General features: G+C 26.5%; 2 protein-coding genes across 2 annotated transcripts; both read right to left on the reverse strand.

Moving 5' to 3' along the window:
- Positions 1 to 2920: 2920 nt before the first annotated feature.
- On the reverse strand, positions 2921 to 3477 carry EIN_287590 (hypothetical protein; the record flags this gene model as incomplete). Its single annotated transcript, XM_004256066.1, has 2 exons — positions 2921 to 3103; positions 3166 to 3477. 2 exons carry the CDS (start codon positions 3475 to 3477, stop codon positions 2921 to 2923), a joined length of 495 nt encoding a protein of 164 aa, XP_004256114.1.
- Positions 3478 to 5022: 1545 nt separating this feature from the next.
- On the reverse strand, positions 5023 to 6041 carry EIN_287600 (hypothetical protein; the record flags this gene model as incomplete). The annotated part of the gene is made up of 2 exons (XM_004256067.1): positions 5023 to 5899; positions 5965 to 6041. 2 exons carry the CDS (start codon positions 6039 to 6041, stop codon positions 5023 to 5025), a joined length of 954 nt encoding a protein of 317 aa, XP_004256115.1.
- Positions 6042 to 10011: the final 3970 nt, after the last annotated feature.

Here is a 10011-nt window from a genome sequence, read left to right on the forward strand (position 1 = left end):
TTTACATATAAAAAACACTTTTTTCTAATCAAATTAATAAAAAAGTTTATTTTTATTACTTTTTCCACAAAAAACCTTAACTCGCTTTTAAGTGGATTAATATGAATAGCCCTTCTTACAAAATGTTTAACGGTTTCATTACAAATTAGTTCATTTTTTATGTAAAAAAATTTGATTTAAACAACAAATAAAAATAAACTTGAATAAAATATTCAAATGTTATCAAATGGTAAAATAAAAATATCGATATTTAATATATTATATCGAAAATATACAATAAATATAAACAAGTATTAAATTAATTATGTTTGTTGGTATTTATTAATGGATGGAAAATAATGATTTATAAAATAACATGTAGAATTATTGATTTAATTGGTAAATTCATAAAAAAAATAAAAATATAAGGAATTTAAAAATAATATCATCAAAAGAATTTTAAACAAGAAAACAAAATCAAAAATATAATTCAATTGATTATTAATATGTTTAGTACCATTATGTTCACACAGATGGGAACGTCAGGTAATCTACCTTTTTAAGTTTTAGTTGTTCTATTTTTAGAACATGTATATATTACAATATGTTATATAACACACGCAAAAGACGCGCTTTTTGAGCTTTTTATTATTTTATTAAAATAATATGAACATGAGTTGTTTTTTATCAAGATTATTATATAACATTCATATCATGCCAACATATTTATAATATAAAATTCAGAGTGAATATTAATATATAATATTTGATAGTCATAACTGTTTTATTATCACTCGTTATTCATTTCATTCATATATTCGATTTTTTATTCTTTTCTTTTCAGATGGTCTATCTTCTCATGTTTCTACTTTCGGTAGGTTCATATCAAGTAGGATACACCCGTTCCCATCTGAACACGGAATTACATTTTATCAATTTAAACCTTTGTGAGTTAAAAATCCAAATCAAAACAAACTTGACTCACTTTGTTCGTCTTTGTTTGTTTAACAATTTGTATTTTTAACTCACTGTTTAAATTTTTCAATCTTTTTTTATTTTATGTAATTACATTATATTATCTATAATTATAATTTTCACTAATTATTATATTATTTTTATTGTTATGTCAATTGTTTTAATTTTTATTTCATTATAATTGTCGAATTTGATTATTATATTTACAATTGGCCAATAATTTTTGTTATTGACAATTAATTATTTTGTTTTCGAATCTGTAACCTTAGTTGAATTAAAAACTAATTTTTTAATAAAAAATAAATTTCGATATTTGAAAGATTTTTCTACAAAATTTTTTAATTTTTGACAAATAAATTCGTTTTCTGCTGGATTCACGACAAATAGACGCTTTTGAATGTGTTTAAATTTTGAAATTTTTCGTCTTACACATTTATATAATGATGCGGGGTAATCCAAACCGTAACAATTTGTGCACTGCGCGGAATTTATGTGACGTGGCAAACTAAAAAGATAAAAATAATATTTTTTTTTCAGATTTAATATTTTTTGCTCGGTGGGAAAAAATGAAAAACTTAAAATAATCTAACAATTCATTGTTTTAGAGTAAATTATAACGAAAACAATTTTTATTAATGAATACTTGTTGGATAGTCAAGTATGTGACATAGAATCGTGATGACGAGATAATTCATATTGATGATCACTATAATTTATTTTATCTAACAAGATAATTGAGTGTTACACGGTTAAAATTTGGTCAATAGATCCCGAGGTATAATAGAATGGCTACGACAAGATGACCACTCTAATTTATGCGTTTCTAAGTTTTTTTTACCAGATAGTTGGGTGTTATACAGTTGAATTCTTTATACTAATAACAGACATTGAAAAATATAAACTAATACAAAACATAATTAATAAAAAATATATTATAACTCGATAAATTTGACATGTTTGGAATCGGATCTACAGCAAAACGGGTAATAAGAAGTATTATTTAAATAAAATAATTAACCTTCGCATTTTTTGGAATATAATAAAAAATAATTTACTCTTGTTAAATGTTTTATTTAGTTTATAAAAACTCTACAATTGATAATAGACGGAATAAAGTTCGAAAACAAAAAAATAAATAAGGAGATGTATAAATACGTAAAAAGCGTGATTCGCAACTTTAAGATAACAATATTTACATTATATTAATTAGATAATCCGATTATTGGCATTTAGTTATTATGAATTAAAACATATATTTTAATAACTATAATTTTATATTATTTTTAATAAAAATTAAAAATTAAATAAAAAATTTAAATATTGAATGAAAAAAGTAAAAAACAAAATAATTATTGGTAATTGTTATTTGACAATACTGATAAAAATAAATTTTTATATTATCATGTTTATTATTCATTTTTCTTTGCCAAAAAACTGCTCTATTTATATAGGCCAATTCCATCCTGGTTTGGCACACCCTGTTAATCATGTAGAAAGTCAACCTTAAAAAAAACACCAAAATAAAACTTGTTTATTTTAACACAAATACTAGAAATATTAGGTCCACATCTTATAAATGCCTTGAGTAAGTGACTCAAAATGTCTAATCAAAAAAATAAATTAATATATTTTTACCATTAATTTATAACAAAATAAATTTATTGTATAGTGTTTGTCCATAATTTTATTTCGACAATTATTATTGTTTAATAACAAAAACATGGTAAAATTGTTGTACTTTGTACAGTTTTTTGGAACCCCCAAAAACACAAAAATAATAGAAAGGATTTTTCAATTCACAGAAAACATCAAAAATAGCGAGAAGACATCCCGAATCCACCAAGTATTTTTTTAACAAATCTTGTCAGTCTTTCGTGCACTTATTTTCTTTCTCTTAAAAATTGTAAAATAAATAAACAAAAATTTATCATTTAAATTTCTCCCTCTTTAATTTCCTCCAAATTCATCAATTCCAACATTCTGTTGATCCTCTCAATAAGCCAATTTTGTTATCAAGTGCAATCCAGTCTTTGGGGAACATATCCAAATTGCCAATGTAAGCACCCAACACTGCTCCAACAACTGCTTTATTGGTGTCTGCATCTCCCGCTTCAAAGGTCACAGCCATCAATACACTCTCGATTATTTCCTTGTTACTTTTCCCATCATTTTTCAATTTCCATGCCTTTTAAACCCCACTGCACATCCAACTGGCTTATACGTGTACCCAATCGAATTATTTAAATCAAGTTGTTCCAAACTCTTCGGATTTGTGAATTTCTCAAAATCGGAATAAAACTCCTTGTTACCTTCTATGTACTTTCTACCTCTTTCTCGTGCAAATTCAATCGCTTTTTGACAATCACACTCGCCTCTTAGGAACTCCCCAATTAAATAAACTTTTATAGAAACAGAGGCCTGGCACCGTGGGTCGAAGTGAGTCATTTTCCACAAAATTTTTGCAGTCTCTTCAACCTTTTCGATGTCCCAAAAATAAGGAATAGCAGCCGTTGAAGTCCTCATGACACTTCCATTAGGAGTAGTTTGTCTTCCTCCTTTTTTTCCAAATTTCCATTAATTTTAAGTAGGTTTTCCAAATATTTTTGGACGATAAAACAACCTTAAAATTTGCTCCAATACCTAAGGCGCCCATATCGCTTACTTCTGAATATCTAAAATAAAACCAATCAAGATGTCATGTTGCAAAGACTTCTGTAACACAATTTCCATTCTTTGCTACTCAAGAGTCGAGTATTAATAGCAACTGATCCGTGTCGTCAGTCCGGTCCAAACATTTCAAGTCAAAATTCATCCACAGAGAGCGGTGCTGGTCTATCAAATAACGCGAATGATTGATTTTCTTGTGTTTATAAAACAACTCGGCTTGTTCCTTCGAGAAAAATTCAGTCGAGAGACCAACAGTGTCGCCGACGGCTTGACCGAGAATTATGGAAATTATTTTTGAACGAATGTTTGGGTATTCCTTTGGAAAAGTGAGAGGACTAAATTCCTTTGGCAATGGATTTGGATATTTAGTAAATGGGAGGTAATGATTTAGACATTCCATTTGTGCTAAGTGTACAACAATGCCTGTTGTATACGAAAATGGACTTTTCTGATGGGTCAGCATGGACGTATTGTTCATTTCTTTGAAGTAAGTTGACATATCCATTTGTGGACTTTTCAATGTTAAAAATTTTAATTGGTTTTATTATATTATAGAGTTTGTTTGTTTAGAAAAATCGATCGTTTACAAATATTAGTAAAATATAATATTTATTGCTATAATTCGAAAAACATTCAGAATTAAACCAAAAACATTAAATAAAACCCCTAAAAATAAAAAAACAAACTATAAAATATTAATAATAATAAGAAATAAATAATAAAAATTATAACTGGTTGAAAAATTGTAATTCACTTCAATAAAATTGACGTTTTGAATAAAAAAACAACTTTTTGTTTAGTGTTTGTGTCAAACACTTTACACAGTCAATTACAACTTAATGTTTTTTTGGAAATTGAAAATAGAGATTTGGCAAACACAAAAGAAAGTACAATTGAAAGTTATCAAAAATATTATTTAGTCAAATACATATCGATACAACATAATTCAACAATCGAGAACTTAAATGTGTGATGAAACGCAGCATTTTATTTGACATTTAATTTACAGCAACAAATTTGAATTTAAAACATCGTCAAGTTAACCACAAAACGCGGTGAATGTTTAAAAATCTTGAACTCATACAATCCACTTTTGAATTGAATTAATTTCACGCGAAAGAGACAATGTTTAAAACTGACCGAAGTCGATTAACAACTTATAATTGTATTGGGTTCAAATATGGGATTCAATTCCAAATAAAGGTGTTTCAAAATTTTAATCAAATTCTTTGGCTTGGTAATTATTATATAATAATAATTATAGAAATTAATAATAAATAGTTGTTTTTAATAAAAAACTGTTAATCTTATTAAGCTGGAATTTTTCCACCAACTCTTACTTGTTAATGATAATTGTCGTTTCTAGTATTGCACAAACAAGAAAAATACCAAATATAAATTTTAATGGAATAAACATCCTTTAAAACACTCTGCACCCAGTTTCACACTTTTTGAGATATTAAGATAACTCAAACAACGACAGTCTTTAAATGCAAATATTTTAATTTCCTTTAGTTTTTGGTTTAACGCCACATTACTTAACATTTTACACCCCATAAAAGTTGAATCTCCAATTTCTTCCAACTCTTCATTCATCACTATTTCACTCAATTTATAACAAAACGAGAACGCGTAGTTTCCGAGACTTGTAATTCCACATGAAAGTTTGATAATTTCCAAATTGCTACAATTTTGAAACATTCGATTTTTGATAGTCACCAATTTTGTCGTTTTAAACAAAACAATTTCGAGTTTGGAACAATCAGAAAATGCGCCTGAATCCATTTCCTCGACATTTTCTAATATTTCAATTTTGCGGAGTGAGCTACACCCAGAAAAACACGACTCCCCAATATTTATTAAATATTGTGGTAATTCAACTTCACTAAGTTTTGAACACCCACAAAATGTTGTTTTTTCTAGTTTTGTAATAAACTTAGGTAATACTATTTGTTCAAGTGAGGAACACCAATTGAATGCGTCTTTCCCGATGAAAATGACATTATGGGGTATAGAAATGTTCGAGATGTTGCAACATCCATAAAAGCATGCGGCACCAAGACGAGTTACTGTTGAGCAAAGAGAAACAGACGAAAGAGCAAAACATCCACGAAAACACCCATCACTAATCGAAGTCACTAGAGGTGGAATCGAGACAATTTCTTTGGAATAATAACCATTCACTACGTATTCAACAAATGAAGATGTAACAGGTTCTGGTAATGCGTTTGGGAGACTGGAATGTATAACTTTAAATGGACAATTTTTTGAAAGAAAGCTTTTTCTGGAAAAAAATCATCATAAGGAGAATATAAATGAAGTGTTTCTACATTTGGGAATAACACTAAATTATTTTCTGAAACAGAAATTGGGTTAAAATGGAAATTGTTTGTAAAGTTATAATACTTTTTACACACCATTTCCAAATTCAAAAAGTCGTTTGAAGTCTTAAAGTACTTCGCAACAATTAAAATATGAAAACATTCAATATGTATCATCGTTTGAAATCTGAGTTTGATTTTTTTTTAAAAATACTGATGATAATTTATAATATTTTTAAATGAAAAAAAGATTACAGATTTATTTTGGAACTGTGAAAAAAATGGTCGAAAACTCAAGTCCAAATTTACAAATTACACTAAAAACAATAAATGTATTTACAGTAATACCACTAAATTTGATTGGTTCGGATTGGACTTTTGAATGTTTCAAGGTTGATGGTGTTACAATACTATTCGGTGGTGCATTGATCTATGATCACTATTTTTGTATGTGTAAAAGCGTAACAATATAACTCAATGTCAAATCATTTGTTAATGATTGTTTTAATGAATTAAAAATTGTTATATATTATTTGATTTAATATCACATCAATAAATTGTTGTTAATTTTGTTGGCAGCATTCTGAGTTGTGTTTATTATAATATCATTAAATGTTACATAATATTATAAAACGTAAAATTTAACATTATAGTTTATTATAATTGATTAAAATAATTAAATCCAAAATACAAAGAGATTTCAAAAAATAATATCTCTTAAATGCGTAGAGTCAGTCTAACAGCGTTGTCTGTTCCCCAAACGTTGTCTTTTTGACAAAAAATAATTGATTTTTGTTTCAAAAAAACGGGAATTAAATAAAAAAGAAAAAAATTAGGAAAAATATTAAAACTACAGTTTTAAGTTTTTCATTAAATTTCCTAAAATATTCCATTTATTATGGATTAAAAATAGGCAGACAAATTTACAAACAAGACAACGTTTAGCAAATAACTCTAGATAATTTTAACTAAATTAATGATAAGGTTGAATTCTTTATAAAATAGTAATTATAATTAATTGGCTAAAATTGCCCAATAAAATATACTATAATAAATATGAAAAAAATTAATATTAAAATAAAATTGAATTTATAAACCCAATTGTTTATGTATTAATAAAAAATATAATAAATATATTGTATTTTTGGGTAAATTTATTAAAATTATAATAATATATTAATATTAATATTGTTATAAATTAAAATATTATATTTTGAAATTTATATTAATGTTAATATTTTCATCTTTTACTATAGCTGTGTTTGATGTAATTTTCATATTTTACTATCCCGCGAATGGTCGCATGTTTTACAAGTTTTTTTTATGAAAAAAAAATGTGTAAAAATTATTTTAAAAAATAACACACTGCATGAGAAAGCCATGCAACCAATAATAACAATTATAAACAAAAAATCATAAAAACAAATTTAAATAGATATTTTTGATTGGCTTTATAAGGGAAGTTAAACAAGTCGCCATTTTTGCAAATAACCAAATAAAATCTAAGTGAGAACTATTTGTATAAACAGGAAATTTATTTTTAATGTTGATGCAAATATCCCGATATATTACTACCACAAAAATATCAATTTTTATTGTTTTAGAAATCAAATTGATTGATACAATTGTTACATTTATAAATTCGGATAGAGTGTTTAAAACAAACATGTCTACCACATGACACACAAATATTTTTAACGGAATTTCGTTTTCCTTTAATTTCTTCTTTACAAATCGCACAATCAGAAACGGTTTTTTGAATAAAAATGGGTTATTTAAACTCATTCTTTGTAAATGTTTTCGAAAAATAAATAACGGCCTTTCTGGATCGTAGATTCAAATGATTCAATTTCCTCTTTTTAACATTGTTAAAAATTAAGTGTATCGCGACATTTTCCATAATTTCAATTCTGTTAATTTTTGTTTGTGATGGTTTTTGTTGTGTATAATTTGAGATTTCATGATAACGTACAAGTTGTTAAATGCCAGATTTAACATACAGAAAAACAAAGCTAAAGTCCACCTTCTTGTTATTCTCTCTGTATCGGTTCTTTTGGTAAGTGAGTCAACTATATCAACTCCTCCCATAAATTTATTATAATCTATATTAACAGTGGTTTTATTTGGTAATCTTTGTGTAGAATATTTCGATCTAATAGTTGGTTTTATTGATACTTTTTCACTTGTATTTACATCCACTTTGTTGGCTTTAGTGCTAGACAGTAATAGTACATTAGTTTTCTTATCAATAAAACTCGATAAGTAACTCCCATTTGAACAATGATATGTTACTAAAGACCCATCTGTCTGCTTTCCTTTTCTTTTCAATTCATTTGGTACTTCCTTTTTGAATCCAAAGTTCCTATTATATTTATGCCTCGGCTTGCCAAATATTCTTATAATATTTGTGAAGTAAAATAACGATCTGTAAATAAATTATATTCACTTCCCCAAAAAGACTCCATCAAATTAATTACAACGCGTTCGCCCAAACGGTGTACAACTTCTCCGTTGTTACTTCCTCTGTATAGAAAGGTATTAAGAACAGCATTTGTTTCTGAATCGACCAACACAAATATTATAAATCCACATTTAGAAAGCTTGGAAGGCATTGTAACTTTGTTTTGGTAATAACCAAAATATCTGAATAAGTCTTCATCAACACACAACACAGAATATGGTTCAATTTGTTCACTCATTTCTTTAAAAACGTCATTAAATGTTTCTATTATAAATGATATTTTATAATAATTATCCCAATCATATCCATATGTATATATTGGACTCGTTAAACTTAAATACTCATCATTATTGGTTAAGATGTTTTTATTTGTTGATGTTGTTTTATTTTGTTGAGTTTCGTATGAATCACTTGAATCATCACTAGATAAATACTGATCATTTTCAGATGAACCAGTTGAATCAGTTGAAGTTGAATGAGTGCTTAAACTTGTATCAGAAAAACTTTCTTCGTCAATTTCACTTTTTGAATATTTTCTTTTTGTGTAATTTTCATTTACAAACATTTCGAATAAATCTTGCGAAACGTGTAAATCTTCTGCTTTTCTTTTACATAAATTATCAAAGCGAAGATTTCTCAAAATCTGTTTGTATCTTCTAAGAGACATTGCAGACATGAATGCTATTATTGCAAATTTTCCAAACCAATTATTTCTTTGACTTAATTTAGTATCATTATAAACACCTTGCAATAGTGAAATACCAATGAATGCAAACATTTCATCTCTGTCAAGATCTTTCCAATTCCGTGTTGTTAATTGTGTTGTGTTAAAAATAAAAACAGAAAATTTACCATGAATATTAGTATACGTTAATAATGTTTCAATAAACTGTGGTGGAAAAATAAAATCAATAAGTTTATCCAATGACATTTTCAAAATCTTATCAATATATTCTGCACTTTTCGTTGGTCTAACTTGATAACATTTTAACACGTTTCCTAAATTAATTTTGTTGTATTTGTATTTTGTTTCTTTACCAACAAGAACATTTATTTTTTCAATATACTCATTAGTAATAATATTTTTGAGCCTTTTCCTTTTCTATGACATGTTTTTTTAATTGATGGTATCTGTTGTATTGAATAAATTGTATTTATATTATGATGTTTATCATCTTCCAATAGAACATTTTCTCCGTTAAATTTTGTGTGAATTTTATTAATAAAAGTAGTGTATGCAATCGTATTAATCGTTTTAATGAATACTTCTAAATTATCGGGATTGTGCATTAAAACAGATCTACAATCTTTGAACATAATCATCATTGTGACATAATAACAAACATAAACACCACATAAAAGAGATTGTGCCGGCTGTCTACAAAAACTTGTTGCGGTGTAAATATTAAATTCATTTTAATCGAGAGTATTAAATATATCCTTTAAATATGACACATAATCAATGTTGTGATAATTTTCCAATGGGTTAAATATTATGCCTATTTTTTCTTGGCTGTCAACAACAGCTAAAACAAAATGTGTATATTATAAAATAGGAATAAAAGTAAGCCTAAAACTCAAAATATTATTTTTGATAATCGTGTCAAA

The sequence above is a fragment of the Entamoeba invadens genome (assembly GCF_000330505.1).
Source record: "Entamoeba invadens IP1 unplaced genomic scaffold scaff_1105074725615, whole genome shotgun sequence".
In the NCBI taxonomy this organism is placed as follows: domain Eukaryota; phylum Evosea; order Mastigamoebida; family Endamoebidae; genus Entamoeba; species Entamoeba invadens.